At 41.8% G+C, this 22,043-nt stretch overlaps 1 protein-coding gene across 3 annotated transcripts in view; it reads right to left on the bottom strand.

Moving 5' to 3' along the window:
- MAP3K20 (mitogen-activated protein kinase kinase kinase 20) overlaps positions 1-22,043 on the bottom strand; it is a 96,451-nt gene that overhangs the window by 56,639 nt on the left and 17,769 nt on the right. For all 3 annotated transcript variants that reach the window (XM_075431196.1, XM_075431197.1, XM_075431195.1), the window contains exons 3-4: positions 5,394-5,481; positions 524-625 (exon numbers count right to left, since the gene is read on the bottom strand). In XM_075431196.1, coding sequence (XP_075287311.1) covers positions 524-625; positions 5,394-5,481 — 190 coding nt within the window. The remainder of the gene's footprint in view (positions 1-523; positions 626-5,393; positions 5,482-22,043) is intronic.

Here is a 22,043-nt window from a genome sequence, read left to right as displayed (position 1 = left end):
TAGTTACTTTCTCTGAGGTGGTGTCAACACAGGGAAGCCAAGATATGAATTTATTGTTCATTAGTTTACACTAATTCTTGTGTGATCACAGAGAACACAAGGACAAAACAGCTTGTTCTGCATTATTATAGGACTAATCTCAGTACGTTGGCTGAGAATAAGCCCTTAACTTCCTTAAATGTCCCCATTCAAATCAAACATAAGGATAATTATGCACTTTACCTCATAATTACTCCACACCATCAAAATTATCCTCTTCGGACTTAGGGGCAAACCAGAAGTAAAACTGGCTCACAGAAGCCATTTTCACTCCAGAAATTATTTTGGATTCATAACAACCAAAGAACATATCTAAAAACACAGTGAATGGGGTTTGCTTTTTTTAATGTTTGGTGGTTTGGGTTGCTTTTTACAGTTTAAATAAGGAAGTACAGGAAGGCTTTCCTGACTTCATAGGAAAGCATCTCCAGCTGTACACTTTGCTGGCTGTGTAGGATAGTAATGCACCGCTCATCTTGCTTACCTTTAGCTATGTCAGTTGCCCAGGTCATGATATGATCCATATCCATCTCTTCACTTTTGTTACTATTAATGTAATCAAACAGTGAGCCAGCAGAAGCATACTCTGTTAAAAAAACAACAACAAACTCATGTGGCATTTTAAAACATTGCACCTAAACTGAAAGGTCTAATAGAAACTCTGCCAGTTCTAGAAAGCAGTCAGCCTCTGGCTTAATGACAAAGAATTTGGGTTCAGCAGCTAGTATTATTTGTAGTGTAGCAGGAGAGTGGTATTCTGTTCTGATTATCCCAACACAGACATAACCTACTGCTAAGGGGAAGAAAAAAAAACCAGTAAAATCCTATGTAACAACAGGCATTAAAATGAAAAGACATTAGAAGGATCTGGTGTCAAGAAAGCTCAGTCAAAGCAGTTCAAATTCCAGAGTAAAAGGTTCTGTATGCTCCTTGTTCAGATCAACTGACCTTTTTCTTAACTTCTCTCAACTACACCTACAGAAATCCACAGCAGAATTATATACGTACAAACAAGGGGTTTTTTAGCCCGTTCGTGTTTTCAAGCGTGGCAGATGGAATCCAGCCCGACTGTCAATTCCCTCTACACTGCCCTAGTGAGGCCTCATCTGGAGTACTCTGTCCAGTTCTGGGCTCCCCAGTTCAAGAAAGATGAAGAGCTTCTGGAGAGAGTCCAGCAGAGGGCTACGAGGATGGTGAGGGGACTGGAGCATCTCCCCTACGAGGAGAGGCTGAGGGAGCTGGGCTTGTTCAGCCTGAAGAAGAGAAGGCTGCGAGGGGACCTAATATATACTTACAAATATCTCAAGGGTGGGTGTCAGGAGGATGAGGCCAGACTCTTTTCAGTGGTGCCCAGTGACAGGACAAGGGGCAATGGGCACAAACTGAAGCAGAGGAAGTTCCGTCTGAACATGAGGAAGAACTTCTTCCCTCTGAGGGTGACGGAGCACTGGAACAGGCTGCCCAGGGAGGTTGTGGAGTCTCCTTCTCTGGAGATATTCAAGACCCGCCTGGACAAGGTCCTCTACAGCCTACTGTAGGTGACCCTGCTTCAGCAGGAGGGTTGGACTAGATGACCCACAGAGGTCCCGTCCAACCCCTACCGTTCTGTGATTCTGTCAGAGCTCTTGGGGCTGAGAGCTGGAATAACAAGCTAGTGACACCTACACATATTTAGATGTGAAACTGGAGACAACTGTAACCTCTACAGTGCCACTTTGATATAACTTAAAATTCTTACCTATTTAAATGGTGAATGTGCCACTCCTGATCAGAAGAGCAGTTAACGGATGAGTTTGATGGTATCAGATCCTTCTTACTATTTCCAAAGACAGAGGATATTCCCCACTGGTGAGCATTACTACATACAAATTATGCCGCGTAACAAAGGATTTTGGTTTTTTTTAAAGTAAAACCAGATTAATGTTCTGTTAGGAAGAAAGGGTTTTCAAGTAGAAAGGGAAACGAAAATTTTGTTTTCCTATTTCCCCATGGAGAAACAGAATGGCAGATCAAATAATTTGTTCATAAAAAATACTGAAGGATGAAACTAGAGGTCTAACCCTGAGGTAAGCAGGCCATATTTCCATGTGCTGCAGGTCATGTTCGAAAGGCTGTAGCTCCTCTGCTTAGTATTTACTAAATAAGCTTTCTCCTTATTTACTATTCATTCATCTTTCACTGAAAACACAACAGAAGGTTCATGAATTGAAGCAGCAGATACATTTTCTTCTATCTGGTTGCAAGGACAGAGTGGGCATATGCCACCCAGCATAGCCCAAGTAGCACAAAGACCAGGGGGATGCAATGAGCAACTTCAAGCCTTTCGTCCCTTTCTCCCAAGGCTATTCAGTGTGCTTCTCCGGCAGAATTTAAAACCTACAAGACTCCCAAATTCTTCATACCTAAGGTAGCAAACCAGCTGGTATACAATTGAAATGCTTAATTTCAGACATTTCAAAGGAGCCATAAAATCGTTCCCTCCAAGACTACATCAAATACTTCCAAATTGTTGTTATTTAATTAATCAATGAATCATACTTGATAGGCTAAATGCATAAAAAATAAACATTGCTCCTCATCAAAGAAATGAAAGCCACTGGGAGATTGCCGTGTGGAGAAGGAAACTGTGGGACGAGACTGAATCTGCAGCCTAGAATATGGCAGGCCACATGAGAAGATTCCAGCACGAAATGAAAGGGAAGAGGCAGAAACCAGGAAGTCCCTTGAAAATAAACACTCCAGTGGCAAGTTAGTTTTGGATCAGTACTGCAGGACTTCCCGCTGAAAGGAGCCTCTGCAGGAGACAGCAGTGTTGCTTCTGATGTCACTGAAAGAGGAGTAAGCTGCTGACCTGCACATTTCCTCAATTAAAACATCAGCTTTTTTTACCCATGACGTCATCATCTGCATTATAAATGGATTCTTCAGGAATAGGCTGGCTGCACGCTTTGCATGCCTTTACAATGCATAACTTGATCTACCAGGGTCAGGGAGAACTCAGCTCCCCAAGCCCTTTGCCACTCTGTGTGAACAGAGGCAAGCAAGCTTGAATCAACAAAGCTCGATCCTTTACTATTTCTTCTACATATTCACTCGTGTCACGGGTTTTTACTAGGAGCTTATGGATTTGGAAATCGTATCGCAAGGATAATTTTCTGTCAATAATGGAAAAGAGGTATTTGCTTTAAAAGAAAAGCTCTGAATGCCTGACTGGTCCCACCCTGTGATGAGCTGTGGGACACTGTGATTCTGCAGACGGGGGGCACAAACTCCAAGAACCTTTTTGGGGGGAGGCAGCTGTGGTCAAAAAACAGATCTCAAAGTTAGGTATTGAGACCACTGTTGACTGAGACAGCCAGTGACATCTAAAATATTGTGATCCATGTTAGCAGCTCATTGGGCAGGATGATCAGTTATAACACTGACATACACCCCAGCAGGGAAACGTGTTTTGACTGCAGATGTAGGCTTTCTCAGAGAACTCTGTTGACAATCCTACATAAGACGTTACATGCAGCTAATGCTCGGTACGTGCCAATACTTGGCTGAATCCCCTCATCTCCATCGCAGTGAAGAAAAATTAGTTTCTCGGTATTTCTTCTTGTTTGGGATTTTCCCTCATAAGAAATAGACCTCTGACTAAACACAGGATTAAGCCTGCAACACTGAAGGCCACCCAGAAGATCACGGAGTGAAAATCCCTCTAAAAGATATTTCAAGTGCAATCAACATTTCTTTTCTCAGTAGCCACCCTCCCATTTGAAAATGGTGTGGGGAAATGGAGCCCTGCTTCCCTTCCAACCAACAGAACTCCAGTCTCCTTGGAAGTTGCAGGGAGAATCAAAGTTGTTTGTTAAAAAAAGCTTTTTTCTTTAGCCAGGTGGAATCAGAGCTCCCCGAGCAACAAAGTGGTTGGACTACGCAACGTAGTCTCTTTCTCATAGATGGTTAAAGAGTCCTCATTCCCAATGACATAATGAACTAGTTTAGCTGCTGTCTGTCCTGTGACTGGTGAGCAGGTCAAATGTCCTCCGAACACTGACCTTCTGTGAGATCACTAAGGACTTTCTGATCCAGACATCATTTTAAGTTGTTGATTACATATCCCCTTTGTTACTCTGCTTGCTGGTTTACACTTATTACGCTTATGTTATAAAGTATAGTAAAATTACATTATTTATTAGCTTTCTATTATTTTTACTGCTTCAAGAAGGTACTGAAGTTCCTGTCTATACGCTATCACCAGTGCATCTTCTGAGTGGTGCAGACTGTGGTCACCCTCATGCACCTCTGGAGCACTGGCTGCAACACCGTGACCTCCAGCAGGCTCATACTCCTGTGGGTAAAGCTCCCCATGCTCAGAGCAGTGCTGTATCTCAGATGCGCTCCCACCGGATTACACTGCCATCTACTGTGATAATCGGACGTCTAAGAGACAGGTGGAAGTAACTGAATTTTCACAGGTTCTGTCCACCATCTCAGAACCAATAAAACCTGAACAGCAGTGTTTCCAACTGGTATTAGACTGTGTCACATGCAAAGACTACTCTTTGCATCAAACTCTTTGCAGTGTTACAGACATGCCACAACGTACCTCCTAATGCACGCTTTCATGGTATTTACCTCTCCAAACATTGTTTCAGCAGACTGTAGATTGCTTTGCTTTGGATTTGTTTTCTACTATTTTACCTAGTTTCTCCCATACAGGAATGGGAGAAATTACATTATCTGTAATGTTATTTTATATCTGGACCAACTCCAAGAAGGAAAGGAAGGAAGCTTAAAGTGGTGACAGAAAAAAACCCAAAACCACAAAAACCAACTTCCACATAATTCTAGGAATGCCAGAATGAATAGGTTCCAGTGAATAAAGGGAGTTGTCTTATGGTGTCTAATAAACCCTTCACTCTATTTCAAGCTCTTCCCACAGCTGGGAAGTTCCCAAAACAGGTTCTCCTATTTTCAATACAGGCAGAATTCATGGTGCAGCTTTGCTCTGAGCAGACTCTCAGTGTTCCCTTTTCACAGAATTTGCCAGAACTTTGTATCAGGAAAACCTCTGTTTCTGTCACACGTAAGTTAAAAAGGAAAAGCAATTCACAGAATAGAGTGAAAGTTTCTATTTAAAGGAGTGCTGAGTTTGTGCATTAAGAATACCCCAGGCTCCAACTGCCTCTGTGCTGCTCCCAGCCTGCTTCCTACCTCCAGCACTCCCATTTACATTGAGGCAGTGGTGCCAAGCACTCTTAACATTCAAAGGCAGCCAGAACAATTTAGCAAAACTGGGTAAAGTTAATATCTTGTAACACTGGAGTTTTACAGAATTAAGACGAAGGTCAGACAAAACTCCTTACCTGTAACTATGCCATAATTTGGAGGTTCAATGACAGCTCCATAGAACTGAATGATGTTTTTGTGACTGAGCACACTGAGTATTTCTGCCTGTTGAAAACAAACAAACAAACAAACAAGTCAGACAATTAAGAATGGGGCATTTACTGAAACAGTTTATTTTATATCCAAGTGCATATACACACATATATATATGTACAAAAACACACAGGTGTCTAGGAAAGACTGTCCACAAATCCTTGGCATTTGAAAACCTCATGAGGGAGTTTGGCAGGCAAATGCTTAGTATGTTTGGGGGAAAAAAAATAAAATCAGACTATTCTTTCATGGCGAAGGCACAAATGTAGAAGCTAAGTCTTTGGAAAAACTGAAGACACTGGAAAACTTTGTTCAAAGAAAGATCTGGAATTTTTGGCAGAGTTGCAGCAGTTCTATCCAGAATCTGTGTTTACGCACAAAGTACTATGGGTTCAGCCAGTCCAGCGCTTCAGGCTGTTAGAGTATACCATGCACACACAGCTTCATCCAGTGTTTACTGGAAACATGGAGTTTCCAGGCATGCGCTGTAGAGTCTGACTGAATACGCACAGCAAGCATGTTTGAGATTGCCAAACAGCCAGCAGTGCAGTTGAAGCTGCTCCTCAGAGCAGGCTGCAGATGTTTGGAAATTCTGGATAAACACACAAACCCTTCAAATTCCACTTGAACAATGCCTCTAGGTTTGAAAAAAAGACTGAAAGAATGAGAACGTATCCACAGAAATTAAGACATACAGCCCCTGTGGTTTTTGAGAGAAAAGAAGGTCAGATGTCTCCTTCAGGGTCTCTCAACAGTTTTGCCTCTGTAGTATATGAAAATAAACACTCCAGAGATTTTAGACATGTCTTTACACAAATATATGTATTATGCAAATACAGATATATACTATAATCTAGTTTTCTCTACAGCAATGCATTACTTTAATTCTTTGAGATGTTAACTCTATACCAGTCAAGAGCATCTAACAAGAACAAAATCACAATTCCTCTGAACTTATTAAAGGTATCTGTTCTGACGTATCCCTTCTCAGATCCCTTGACTGGCTGTACGAGTGTTGCTGTTTACCTGCAGATGAGTCTTCCCACATTTAGAATCATAGAAAGTTTTGGGTTGGAAGGGACCCCTAGAGGTCATCTAGTCCAACCCCCCTGCAGCGAGCAGGGACACCACTAACTAGATCGGGTTGCTCAGAGCCCTGTCCAACCTGGTCTTGAATGTTTCCAGGGATGGGGCCTCCACTACCTCTCTGGGCAACCCGTTCCAGTGTTTCACAACCCTCATTGTAAAGAATTTCTTCCGTATATCCAGCCTAAACCTACCCTGTTTTAGTTTAAAACCATTACCCCTCGTACTGTCACCTAGATAGCTGCCAATTAAATTATTTTATGGCCTTGTAGATTCACTGAAAACAGGAAGACTGTAGCAGCTTTGATGCAGAAAACCATGGTACATCAGCTAGTGCTACTGTAATGACTGTATAGACATAGCAAAACAGTAACTGTTTTGGCCTGTGCTTTATAGCTGGTACCATGATACATGTGTGTAACTGCACGACCACAGATAAAAGCACCAGGTGGGTCTTTTTTTTTGCTGTTGTTGTTTAAAGCCTTTTCTAAGTAACTTCAACACATTTTTGAATTAAGACCTTTATCTTTAGCTAATGAACTGAGATTTACACATATTCAATTAAATATTTAACTATAGCTTTGAACTTAACTTGGGTTGCACTAGTTCTTCATGCTGCTTAGCCTGCTTAGCAAGGGAAAGGGTGTTACTGTGAAGCGAGTCATCTTTTTCCCCAGTATCAGAAAAGTAAATTTTTAAAATGTACACTGTTTTCAGCAAATCATACTGCAGTCTGACTCACCTACAAAATAATTTAATTGGCAGCTATCAAAGCAAATGTGGGAAGACTCACCTGCAGGTAAACAGCAACACTACTACAGCCAGTCAAGAGATCCCAGAAAGGATCTGTCAGATCAGCAAGGGATCTGTCGGCAGAAGGAGCTCTGCCCTCCAGCTGAAGCCCCACCAGCCTCCCAAGGCAGGGGCCTCCAGCAGCAGTGGCACTGCCCACTTCACGAGCTGTACCTCCAACCTCCTTCAGTAACCTCATAGTCATTCAAAACTCCATCTCCACGAGGTAGCAAACGCCAAGACCCCTATACTTCAAAAACTTCTGTATTACATTTTTATCTTCTATTAGCAAATATTAAATTTGGGGATGTCCTCTAATTCCTACCAGCATTACTGCTGGATAACCAGGAGACCTAATACTCCTTGACTGCGTACCTGAACATTGTTAGAAATGAGACACGAATACCAGGCCACAAACAACATCAGACAAACAATCTAGACCATCTTTTCTTGAACACCTTGGTCAAAAGAAGCAGAATAAAACTATCTTCTTGTACAGTACTTAAAAATCCATGTCTTCAAAGCACTGTGCACACCACCTGCTGGTGTTTACAGCACATGTACCTCAACAGGTCATTAGATTTAAATTGACTACTGTCACATTTATCTTTCCCACGGTATAATGTATTTAGGTCCTGGCTGCAGAACTAGTACTAGATGAATCTTTTCAGAGAATGGTTAAAAATGCCACGTGATGAACATGTCACAGAATCACAGAATGTTCAGGGTTGGAAAGGACCTCTGGGGATCATTTAGTCCAACGCCCCTGCCAAAGCAGGGTCACCTACAGCAGGCTGCACAGGACCGCCTCCAGGAGGGTTCTGAATATCTCCAGAGAAGGAGACTCCACAAACCCTCTGGGCAGTCTGTTCCAGTGCTCTGTCACCCTCAAAGTAACAAAGTTCTTCCTCATGTTCAGCTGGAACTTCCCATGCTTCAGTCTGTGCCTGCTGCCCCTTGTCCTTTTGCTGGGCACCACTGAAAAGAGTCTGGCCTCATCCTCCTCACACTCATCCTTAAGATATTTATAAGCATTTATAAGATCCTCTCTCAGTCTTCTCTTCTTCAGGCTGAACAGGCCCATTTCCCTCAGCCTCTCCTTCAAAGAGAGAGGCTCCAGTCCCCTCATCATCTTCGTAGCCCTCTGCTGGACTCTCTCCAGTAGCTCCTCTTCTTCTTGAACTGGGGAGCCCAGAATTGGACACAGTACTCCAGATGGGGCCTCACTAAGGCAGAGTAGAGGGGGAGGAGAACCTCCCTCGACCTGCTGGCCACACTTCTTAATGCACCCCAGGAGACCACTGGCCTTCTTGGCAACAAGGGCACACTGCTGGCTCATGGTTAACTTGTCATCCCCCGGCACTCCCAGGTCCCTCTCCACAGAGCTGCTCTCCAGCAGGTCAGCCCCTGGCTTGTACTGGTGCATGGGGTTGTTCCTCCCCAGGTGCAGGACCCTGCACTTGCCCTTGCTGAACTTCATGAGGTTCCTCTTCCACTCAACTCTTCAGCCTGCCCAGGTCTTGCTGAGTGGCAGCATAGCATTCCAGGGTATCAGCCACTCCTCCCAGCTTTGTGTTGTCAGCAAACTTGCTGAGGGTGCACTCTAACTCTTCATCCAGGTCATTGATGAAGAAGTTGAACAACGCTGCACTGAGTAGTGACCCCTGGCACATCCAAGTGCCATAGCTTCCTACTCCACCACAGCAATGTGCAGAACCCAGTGACTGTCCTCAGTCTCACACAAGACACTGCTGGATCCAGTAAAAGCCCACCAGAGTCACTGGACAACAGGAGGGGCTGCACTGCAGCCACACCAGCAGCAAAACCCAGGCCTAACCATCACCCAGTGCTACCATGAAATGGACAACACACAATATTGGAGCACTGGGCCAAGAGGACGAGTCCTTTGCTGCCACGGGCATACTGACACACAGTGCTTTCATTCTTGGGAGATTCAAAAATAATTATTTTCTAAGGTTATTTTATTTAAAGTATATTACACAGTAAGATCACATTCCAGGAGTATGAAGAAATGCTGTATCGACTGTGGCCAATACCACCATCTTCGCACTGATGTTCATACTCCAAATGGGGATTTAACAAGACACCAAAGTAAGGTTCCATCTAAGAATAAGGAAAGGCACCTACTAATTGCCCACAGATATCCCAAATTAAAAACTGGGGAGAAAAAATTGTCAACACTTTCTCAGGACCATTACTTCTGAAAGAAATCCTTTCTAAACACTTTTAATTACTCTGCTGCTGTTAGCACTGGCGATTCTAGACTACTCCTTTCATGTTTTGCTCTTTCCATTTGCTGTAGATCATCTGTGAACTCTATTAGCCAATTTAAAGACACTTGTTCCTTACAGTGAGAAACCAGATGCAAGTCAATCCACATCTTTGAAGCTTTTGTACTTTTTTGACAAGAAGGTGTCTTATTTCAATGAAAGACTGGCTTTCAGACAGCAAATTACAAAGTGGTGGTTAAAGACCGGTACTTCAAAGGTCTCTTAGGCACTTACAAGGATATTTAGAATTAATCTTTAAGCATCAAACTCATACTTAAATCCAGTATGCCCAAATGCTTGGAAGAAAACACTGCCATGCATCTGTCTGCCTAAGGGCCACTGAAGAAGCCAGCCCTCACTGGTTTGGGCACGACACACTCACTTCCCTAGGTAAAGCTGCTATCTTACGCAATTTAAATGAGCAACAATTTCATTCCTCAAGCGATGGTGATGACATGGCTCCTTCACTGTATTACTTTTTTGTGTGTGAGACAATTTTTTTTTTTTTAAATGTTGGATCAAAGCATAACTAGATGGGGCTGGAGTACTGTGTCCAGTTCTGGGCTCCCCAGTTCAAGAAGGATGAAGAGCTACTGGAGAGAGTCCAACGGAGGGCTACAAGGATGGTGAGGGGACTGGAGCATCTCCCCTACGAGGAGAGGTTGAGGGAACTGGGCTTGTTCAGCCTGAAGAAGAGAAGGCTGCGAGGGGACCTTATAAATGCCTACAAATATCTGAAGGGTGGGTGTCAGGAGGATGGGGCCAAGCTCTTTTCAGTGGTGCCCAGTGACAGGACAAGGGGCAATGGGCACAAACTGAGGCACACGAAGTTCCGTCTGAACATGAGGAGGAACTTCTTCCCTCTGAGGGTGACGGAGCACTGGAACAGGCTGCCCAGGGAGGTGGTGGAGTCTCCTTCTCTGGAGATATTCAAGACCCGCCTGGACAAGATCCTGTGCAGCCTACTGTAGGTGACCCTGCTTCGGCAGGGGGGTTGGACTAGATGACCCACAGAGGTCCCTTCCAACCCCTACTATTCTGTGATTCTGTGATTCTGTGGGCTCAGCTGAAGGAGAGACACAACCCAAACACGTAAATACAAACCCCTTGGACGTAACATAGAGACACAGTCAGACACACAAGGTGAATGCAGTGGAGCTGAATATTATGCTTAGTCCCATGATAAACTTAGTCATAGCCTGGTACTGATCATCAAATCACACTAAAAGCATTCATCCTGTACTCACACCCCAGGTATGGGTGGAATTCTGTCCCTCTCCTCAGTCCTGCTGAAGGGAATTTCAGACTAGATGCCATTTCTTGAACGGAAAGGGATTCAGAAGTCTAAACAAACCGAACCCATTGTTTACATAATTCAACCACTATCATGAAATCCAAGGTCAGAGCAAATTATACTAAAACCATTTTAATTTAATTCTCACTACTGGCTCCTGTAGCATTACTGTAAATCAAATCCAATTCATAAGAGAACTACAGTATGAGACTTAGGAACACGGGTAATCCCTCAGCGTACAAGCTAATTGTGTCCTAAGAACCATGGTCTAGAACACAGTGCTTAACAGCTACTTTATTTTTATGCCTGTTTAATCTCTGCTTATTGACATATGTGAAAATATCAATTACATCATCTATGGCTGACATTACCTTACGGCTGCCTCTAGACCTGCTAGTACTGCTCTTAACCTTCTAGTACAAACAATTATGCATAAATACTCCTACATTCAGTGTTTTCAGCAGGTAAAAAACAGTGTCCTCCTCTAGGCCTTGTCTGTGTTCAGCAACTGCTGAACTGAAACCACCAGCAGAGATTTTGAGTGTGGCCAGCAGCAGATGATGAGACAAAGCAAGCTACCTGGACAGTGTGGTCTCGTTATAAGCAGCACAAGCCGCAGCTCACCGGGATGACACAAGTCCTAGCTTGCTTTTGTTCGTCCAGTGCCAGAACAGCAAGAGCAGCAAACGCAGCTCAGCTCTGACGACATCGTCAAGTTCGGCGCTGACTGCAGATGTGGGCAACAGCCACCTGATGCTGAGCTGGCATTACTCGGGAATGCAGACAAGGCCATATCGTCAGATCTTTAATTGCTGCCACAAAGGCAGTAAGGATGTGGATGGAGGCACTTTGCGCACAGCTGCGTTGTTGCCTGCCAGCTACTCATACCAGCTGCAGCTGCTCTTTGAGCTCCCTATCCCAAGGCAGCTAAAGTTAGCAAAGACCAAGCAATTCAGCATATTTCAGTTACTCTGGTCCTCCCTGGAAATATGTTACAAAGTTGTTGCACTCACACTTGTAGTCAACAGGAGTGGTCAAGAGTTTGGGCTGGAGCCTATTCCAGCAGCACATCTGGATCTGCAAAAGAACATCTGTCTGCAGAGTTTTTTCGGTATCAAAAGACTTCTCTGCTTGGGTCCAGGCAAACTGGGTCCACAGCAGCTTAACCACCATTTCTTCCAGGTGCCTTTGGAGCAGCTGGCTGCGAAGGACGAAGTCCTGCCATCCTTGCACCCTGGTCTGAGCATGCTGGTTTAGGATTAACACGGGAAACAGCTGCAGGCCCTTGTGAAACCATCAGGTCAGCCAGCAGGCAGCCGACTCTCCTGTTAATGCATCAGTTACTTGCACAGCAAGAGGCACCTTTGCTCTGTGCAAAATTACAGGGTTAGACATGGTTAGCTACTAAAGGAATCTGATTAACACAACTTCCTTCACTGCCTTGTAATATTTCTTATTACATTGTGCAATAGTTTATCTACTTTTCCAAAGAAATGTTTGCCATGCTTATTAAGGAGATATTTAGACACACTTAAGACAGCTATGAGAAGACATTTTTTCCTAAGTCTTGTAGCATTTTAAAGGCTTTGACCTTTGTCATGTTCTTGGGAGAGCTGCAACTTACCTACTCTCAGGGGTTTTTACACTCTAATAAACAGGCAGCTGAAGCAGCCAGTTGATGTTTTATTAAAATCATTCTATTACTGGCAACCATGTACAAAAAAGATATAGAATGCTAACACAAATCAATCCCAAACCTTTATTTCCAGATTCCTGCTCAAAAATACATTCAGTCTGTGTCCATGTCCAGTGTCTCAGGAGCGCTCTCCTGTGAATTCACTAACGTCTAATAAGGGATGATGTATCTTATAATACAGTTTCTCCAGGTAAACGAGGCCAAAACATCATTTACAGATGCAATACTAAGACAATCAGAATCTAAACCTACTTTTCAGCTATGAAACATTAGTAAAATATGGATCTTAGAATCCAACAGGCTTATGTATTTTTTAATGTAATGCTGATAAACCATTAAGCAAAAAAAAAAAAATTGCATACTTTTTCACAAGGTAATTATGTTTTACATGCTTTAACATAAATATTACACAGCCACACAATGATTCTTTTCAAATCATGTTAAGGTTTTGGTAGAAGCCAGAAATTACCCACAGCAGATAATTTTTACTACTTCACTGTTTCTGTCCTTTTGAAAGTTAAACTGAATACAATTCTTACTGAGCAGGATATAGAAACAGTTTATGCAATTTAGCTCTTTCTGCATTATTATCGTGCCATAGTCTTAGACAACTACCATTCTATCATTGTTAACAAATGATCTTCTCAATATGCAATAAATACAGGGATACTTAGAGAATTCTAGAATATAAAACTGCTAGTAAAAATTATACAGCAGAGACATTATGCAATTAATGCATTTGTTACAGTTCTAAACATTAAAAAGAAAATCAAGCAGATACAAAATAAAAATTTCGGGCTTTGCCTACTGTTTTGTACGTTCTCTTAAAGTTTTGCAAGGAAAAAAAACAACAACACAGCAAAGGTTTTGTGCTTTGGGGTCCCCAAGAAGAAAGCTAACAATAAGCAAAGCACACCGATTATCCAGTTCCAGGAATGTTTGTTAAACCTATTAAATTGTCTTTGATACTAACAATGCAAGACAAAAACCACATGAACACGGCAAAGCCAAAGAATCCTCAGTGAGATCTTTTAACTGCAAATAAGCAGAGTTATCATGTGCTTTGATGAGTGGTGTGGGCACCCTCCCAGCACAAATGCATAACCATCTCTTTGAAAAGGCAATCATAGTTCTTAAAACTATGGTTGCATATCACTTAAAGCTGTGTGAACCTGGCGTTCTTTTTCAGTACTCATTTAGAGGATAACTTACCACAAATACAAGCTATTTTCTATAGCCCAGTAACAAGTTAAAACTGTCAGCATTTGTTATGTCTTAGAAGACAGCCATATATATACAGTGTTACAGGGATACTGTTTCATAAAGCACACAGAAGAGTTAAATTCTATTCTCACGTTGATGCCATCAGCATTTCTGTAAATAGCAGAATTAAGTTCTCGTAAGTACATCTACAATGACCTACAAAACATGTACTTGAAAGCATTTTGATTGACCAAATGTTTCAAAGCATCATTTTGCATCCAAAATTACGTCCTGCACTGTTACAAGTCTCAAAGTCTAAAAGTGGAAATACATAGGAAACTAATAAATTCTCATTGCTATATAATCATCTGATTATTTTAAATCCACTGTTTTATATCACCACACGATTATCATTTTTTGAAATACTGTGGTAGAAACACACACTTTAAATACCTTGTATTGACTTTTAGGTTGCAATCTTGAAGCAAAAAAAAAGCACGTTACTAAGATACCTCAATTCCGTTAAGCTGTCATAATGTACAGCACTGAAGGAATAGGGACATAAATTTATTATGTGCTGTTACAGGTTCACCTCATCTTACATAATTTACTTTAAAATATTTCATTTGCATCATGCAGCAGCAAATGTCTATGAGCATTTTTGGAGGTAAGGAACACCGTAGGACATGTTGGTAGTAAAACGTATTGGATATTCACCATTTGAAAAGAAAACTGAGGTTTATACTCTACTATAAGTTTTTATAGCAACCTTTGCACATAACTTGGCAGTTTTAAGGATAATTGGAAGGCTATGGCATTAGAAGTACTATCTAGTGAATTCAGAACATGCCCATCAACCCTGCAAAGGCTTGCTCAGCTCACGGAAAGCCAGTTGGTCCCTCCAAAAGTCACAGGGAGATTTGTCCTTGTGATGTGGCAGCAGACCCTCAGCCTTCTGCAGTAAGAGGGAGTTAGATCAAGATAACTGGCTCAACCCTGCCATTGACGTAGTACACCAGCCCAGTACAATAACCACATGGAGCCCACCCAGCAGTAACCATAAAATTACAGGATAATGGTGTTGATCTTCCTTGCGATGGGGGTTAAAAACCTGCTATCAGTGAGAGAAGAGGATGTAAACAGAAGCTGCAGCATTTAGGATAAAACTAAGCAAGGGCACTTTCTGCATAAGCCTGCAAACAACATTTTTGAGTGCACTGCCACAACACAAAAAAAGCAGCACACTAAGATCACAGACAAATAACTCACTTTTGACACATTTTCAACTAGAAATCCACAGTGTCCAACATATCCCACAGAAGCATTACATTTTGCAGCATACAGCTTGACACTGTATCAGCCTTTAATATTTAGGTAACTGGTAAACGGAGATCTGCCAAGAACAAGACCAGCAGTTTGGGTTTCCCTAGTGTTATTTACAGTTAGTAAAACTCTTCAAAACACACATAAGCTATGTATTTGTAATGGTGTAAGAGTCCAGAAATGAGCAATGTCCTGCAATATTATAAATATTTCATTCAGGCAGATTTAGAGTAAGAAGCTGCCTCCAGCTGCAAAGCAATACCAGCAATTGAATAGAAACAACAGAGGAGGGGACTAAACAGCAGGTTTGAAATACCTGAACTCCCACAGAGCAGTGTATTTTCAGCAATCATCATTTCTCTTCTCAGTGTTGGGAAATTTTCCCATTTACCCGCAATCATCTTGAACACAAGCCTGTTTTGACTATGGAGTACAGCAACAAAACCCATGACATCTCTAAAATACAAGGGAATAACAAAACATGAAACTTCCTGACCCCCTGCTCACTCCACAGGTGACCAGGCATTATGGCTAATACACAATACCTGAATCTTTCCAGACCCAACAAATGGAAAAATATCCAAGGAAATTGTTTCTGAGATCATCATCACTATAAGTCTCATGAGTGCCTTGTTTGAAAGGCATTCTGGTACAACAATGACAGGCAAAACCAATCCCCTCTCAAGGGGTCTCCTGCAGTGCTTAGGAGCAACAGAAGAGAAAATCATGTCAAAGAAATTGTATCTGCAGAAAGGCCATGTCCATACATATCCAGCTAGAGCAATGATCTTTTCTGAGGTCTGCAGAGTATTAATAAGGAATCTGGATAACATAACTTAGAAGAACAAGTCTAACCTCTTCATACAGTGGTTTTTGCTGAACAGTCAGCACAGACTCCAACAGAGACAGCAGCAGCTATACTCATGGATCCTGATCCACTCCTCTAAAGCAGCTATGATCTTTCCACTAAAGTATTTTCTCAAACTTGATCATGAAACCTGTAATTTAACCAAGGAAAAAAATCCTCATGTTCTTGACGAGCACTCACCTTAAGTCTGTCTTTGAGTATATAAACCCAAGCTACTGTAGCTAATGACAGGGACAGCACTTGATTGGGATCCCTCTTACTGGAATCCCAGTGATTGTTATAATTTCAGAAAATGTTCCTCAACCAGACAGGCTGAGCCTACCCTCCTGAAAACAGCACATGATGAGATGTGTTACCTCCCTGTTACACGTTAACAGCAACTGCTGGGGAACCATGTGGGCTTTTGCTTTCCATGTGGCCTGCCAGAGCTCTGCAGAAGGCTCTCCCCAGTCATCACTCAAAAATGGCCTGCCCCTGCAGCAAAGCAAAGAAGTGCTCCCTACCCAGAGACCACCTACTTCAAAAAGACACAAAACTTTCAGCACAGAAATTCTGGCTGTGACCAGCTGGCATAAAAGAGAGAAAGTAGCTGCCAACTACAGACATTCTTCTGCTGTAGTGTCTGAGAGTCCTTCACAGATGAAAAGCATTTTTTCATGAGACCTTATTGCAGCCTTCCAGTACCTGAAGGGCACCTACAGGAAAGTTGGAGAGGGGCTTTTTACAAGGGCATGGAGTGACAGGACAAGGGGTAATGACTTTAAACTAAAAGAGGGCAGATTAGATACAAGAAAGAAATTCTTCCCCATGAGGGTGGTGAGGCCCTGGCACAGATTGCCCGGAGAAGTTGTGGATGCCCCCTCCCTGGAAGTGTTCAGGCCCAGGTTGGATGCAGCGTTGAGCCACCAGGTCCAGTGCAAGGTGTCCTTGCCCACGGCAGGGGGGTTGGAACCAGACGATCTTTAAGGTCACTTCCAACCCAAACCATTCTATGATTCTATGCCACATTTGCCTATGCCTTAGCTCAAGCTCACAAACTCTGGGGTTTTCAAGAAAATGAGTTGTCACCAGAACCTGAATCTCCGACTGGTGTGCATTATCTGAATGTATTATCTGCATCACACACATTGTGGTTTTATGTGCAACTGTCCAGATAATCCACCATGAATCATGGTGAAGTCTTCACCATGAATTTTCTTCCAGTTTTGGTTTTACCATATATTAGCAACAGATCATCTTCCTGCCTGAATCCAGAGCAGCAAGTTGTCTATGTGACTTAGAAGTCTTCTTTCTCTTTACCATTGCTTAAGCAGTAAGCATCCCTTCCTCAGGTTACAGCCAGATTTCCCTTTCACCTTGCTGAGATTAGCAAGAACATAAGCAAGAACAGCGGCCAGAAACACAGGACTTCCAACTCTACCGGCTTGTACCTTCTCCAACTAAGTATCACTGCCCTTCAACCAGGACCACGCCATTAAGCAACAGCGAGAACAACAGACTTCACAGCAGCTCTGGCTATGTCCACACTACCACCTAGACCATATGGAACAGAGTCTCCATTCCCAACAAAACTGAAGCTTCAGGACATAAATTCCTTACCTCCTTTTCAGAAAAGTTACTCTTCTTTGTTTAAGATTGAAAATTGTATTTTACTTAGAAACCTGGCTCAAATGCTACCCCTACTGGGTAGCGATGGTCAAAAAATGAAACTAGACAAAACTCCTGAAATTTGAAGCTTTTATCTTTATGCAGAGCAGAACCACTGTTTATTTCTTCTTCGGATTCTTCAGGCTACCTTCATAGTAGCTCAAGCTTTTACCATTAAGACTAATAAATTTCAAATAAAACAATGTCTAAGATAAAAACCTTAAAGGAAAAATAGCAATATTTAGAAATTCGTTTTAGTGTCACAAAAACACATTTATTAGTATTACCGGATTTTACATTTCTGATGTAACTTTATCAAACAGAAGTAGGGGAAAAGCTGAATTTCTTGTACACAGAACTCCTTATCTCATCTAGACTTCTTTATAGCTATCTTCTTACACAGGTATGTCAGTAACAACTACTCAATTTCTAATCCTTGTTAAAAAAGCTTTCAGAAAGAAACACTTTTTTTAAAAATTATGTTGACATCATATCTATATAAGAATACAAGCGTCCAGCCTCAAAATAAATTGTGTAAAAAGTCAATAACTTGAACACCAGTATCTCTGAACTCTGTAGAAAGTGGAAATCTAGAAGAACCTATCTAGAAGAGTGACAGAGACTAACTACAGAGTGACCTGGTATCCTGCGAAGGCAGTGGCTTTGAGGTTCATGAACAGCAGACTTACAAGGAGCAGAGAACTCACACAGTTTTTGTACTACCACAGCATAACAAATTAAGCCAGAAGTCTGACTTTGTCATTGCTCTTCTCCAACCAAATAGCAATATCCCAGCCCAGTTCCTTCCCCAAAGTTATGACAGAATGACCAGAGGTATCGTAACCTCTGCCTGCATCTGTGCTGCAACCTTGGCTCTGCAGTTCAAACCCACCAGAAAAGAGCTAAACTGAACAATGAGCCAAACTGAGAACACAAAGCCGGAGACTTGCTCCAACTCCTCCTCAATGGCTTGGTGGAACAGAGCACATGCAAGCCAGGCATGTTTCCTCCAAGAAGAATTGGAAATGTGGAAAAATCACAGCATCACGCATGTCATTAAGTCTCATTCTCTAACATGTACAAATGTTTCTGAGAACTGCTCTAACTCACAGACATAAACACACAAAAATTTCTAAAACAACACAGAGGTAGGAAAAGTGGCAAACAGAAGATAGCTGAATCCCAAAATAACAGTACTGCAATAACACTCCACAACGTAACCACTGTATATTTTAGGGTAAACACATAACGGGAAAGAACGTCTTGCAACCACATTCAGCTTTGGCATTTCTCCATTTGTGAGTTTCTACTTTCACACCAGTAACTTGCACCTTCAGGGTTAATTTGAATTTTCTCATACATAATTTTATCAGAAAAATTCCAGACACATCAGAAACTAATGAGAGGAACATCACACACATACCCCAATGGGGAATTAAGAATATTTAAAAGGCCCGTTATAAAATGGAGACCATCTATTTTATGATTACAAAACGACTGACTTGCACTACTTCCTCCATTGCCCTGCACTGTGCTTCCCGACGACCTGCAATAAATGAAACAGCGAAGAGGAAGTGGGAATGCTGCATTACATGAGCCCACAGGAACTTGAGGACTGGGGTCACACCATCAACGAAACCTCTCCCCGCGGGCTGTACCTGAAAAGCCGAAGAGGAGGCATCATGCTGCAGCTAATGACAATTTCAATCTGAATCTGAGTGCAGCAGAAAGACTCTGTGTCTCTTCCTCTTCTAGCAATGTCCATAGTCCTTGCACAACTACTGTTTGATTTATGCTCCGAGTATGACAAGGATTAGATTGGCAAAGTTCACTATAATGAACTGAGCTCTCAAGCTGGATCCAGGGCTCAAGAGCTCTGTGCTGTTTCGGTGGCACACAGCACATTCAAATCTGCAACATTTCCTTTCATGTGGAAGAATAACAGCGTCCTATATACCACAGCTTCTCATTTTCCAATGCCAGATGTATGCAAAAATTTGTCTGGGGACTATTCTAATTTACATATAGGGAGAAATCAACTCCCATTAAGGATCAAACATGAGCAAATGTAATTTTCCATGCCACCTTCAGGTCATGCAAGGTTGGGATGGCTTTAAGCATTCTCCTTCACTCAAGCAAAATCATCCTCTAGCAATACTGATCACAAAGCTTCGTCGCCTGAAACACATCGCTCCAGAGTGCACAGACCGAACTCTTTTCCACCCTGTCAGAGTGCTGTATGGCATTTCCCCTCCCTTTCCACGTGTGCTGCTACTGTGCTGCGCACTTTTCTTGCAACACCACCAGCCTGCTGAGGGTGTTCCCTTCTAGCAGACAATTCCCCGATTCCAGCAAAAGTCCCTCCGTCTGCCTGGGGAAAAAAAAAAAGAAATGGAGCTTAGGAAGGCTAACTCTTCTAAGAAAGATGCAGCATTGGCAGGAAAAAGCACCCAGAGAAACATTTCTTCATCTCTTCAAGTAGAGTTAGTGATAGCTCGTCATTAGTATACAGTGTTACTATAAAGAGTGTTTGGCTGATCCTATATATCCAGAAGGCAGTCACAACCCTTCTGCCTTTTTTCCTTCTTGAGTTTGAATTGTTGCAGTTTGGAGGGCTTCGAGATTTCTCCTCAAGGCCAGTTTCATCGATTAACTCTGTTTTTATCAAATCTAGATATAATTGCTGTAGTTGGCTCTAAGTGGAGAATGTAAGACCATTCGGAGATTACTCTTGTGCAGAGCAAGCATGATGGTCTTGCATATTATTGCCAACCTTGCAAATATTATGTATTAATATTTCAACCATTAATTATTCCATATTGTATCCTCAGGTACAGCACTTTATTGCTAGTTTCAGAGATGGTTTGGAATGGAAGAATCATTTTTAGTTTTAGCTAGGTAAAGATTAGATACCTATCTTTAGTACTTTCAGGACAGACAATTTTGTAATGAATGCTCATAAATCTTCCTAAAAATCTAACTGCATGTTTAGCTGACAAACAGTTTGAGAAATAAAAGACATTTACTACAGAGCAAAAACAAAACTATACTTTGCCAAAATTTGGACAAAACTGAACATTTCAATTGGGTCAAAGATGCATCTAACTTCAGGTGCCTACATTTGAAAATGATCTCCATTGCTTGCTCCCATTACTCCCAAACCATCAAAAAAGCAAAACTCTTTTTTTGAAAAGGAAATCTTGAGGAACAGAGATCTTAAGCCTTTAGAAGCGTCCTACATCTTTTCAGATGTCCTCACTGTTCAGTTCAGACTAACATACCTTTATTACTGTGCATGTACAAAAAGAAAGCACAAGGTGTACTAGCCTTCTTAAAATACTGCTTTTTTGTTCAAAGTCTCTACTGAATTCTGAATTTTTATGGGTTGAAGTAAATGGTGGTGCTAGAATAACACTGAAGTTGTAGAATTCAGATCCCAATTCTTCCAAATACATATGTTAAGATATACAGATTCTTTAAAATGAGAGGAAGTAACATTCCTCATTCTTTTAAAAGCTGTGTACAGGGATGGATTTTCACAACGATGAACAGCCTGATCAGGGTGAAGAATCATGAACTGAAAGCTCACAAAGGGACCCCTCTATCCCCTCTCCATTTTTTCATTTCCACTTTTCTCTTGAAAGCGGTGTCTCACCGGAGAACCTGAAGAGTGAAAGATTTTAAAGTACAGGACTGAAATCCATCAAACCCAGGATTGTGCTCCAAACCCAACCAGCTGTCAAACCCAGAGATATGAATGTATGCTCACTTCTGCCTAATAAAATTTGAATCAAACACTTTGCATCTGATTCTCCATGTGAGCTTTTATGCAAACTTCTAAAGTGCAAGGAATCCTGGGGTGGAAGAGCTATTCTGAGAGCTTTCACATAGTTCATGTAATTAGGGAAACCACTTCCTTTGATTGTAAGTGTTCAAAACAGCTGAATTTCTTCTTTCAAAGGAACTCTGTGATTTGGGTCATCTCTTTTACTTGCTCTTTCATGTTTCTCAAGATGAAGAGGTGAAACTGTAGAGCACATTATTTAGAAAAAAAAAGATTCCACTTTTTGTTTTAGGGATTGAACTTGGACTATTCAAAAGGTTGTCATTTGGAAATCTATCTTTCTTTCCCTCCCTCTGTTTCCCTCCTTTTCTGATAAGCTCTTCAGTGGCTCCAGCGAACATAGTCCAAAATGCCAATTTAAACCTAAGGGAAAACTGAAATACGGTACATAAAGAAAAAGGGACTCTCATTTTTCTTTGTACGGTTGTGGCTGAATATATAATTATAAAGGAGCTCTCGCTGCAGGATCTCAGTCCTCATGTCACGTTTACTTTTTTAATGGTTCTAAACACTGACCAAGCAAAAAGGCA

The sequence above is a fragment of the Opisthocomus hoazin genome, chromosome 9, assembly GCF_030867145.1.
Source record: "Opisthocomus hoazin isolate bOpiHoa1 chromosome 9, bOpiHoa1.hap1, whole genome shotgun sequence".
In the NCBI taxonomy this organism is placed as follows: Eukaryota; Metazoa; Chordata; class Aves; order Opisthocomiformes; family Opisthocomidae; genus Opisthocomus; species Opisthocomus hoazin.
This window is presented reverse-complemented; position numbering and strand designations above follow the sequence as displayed.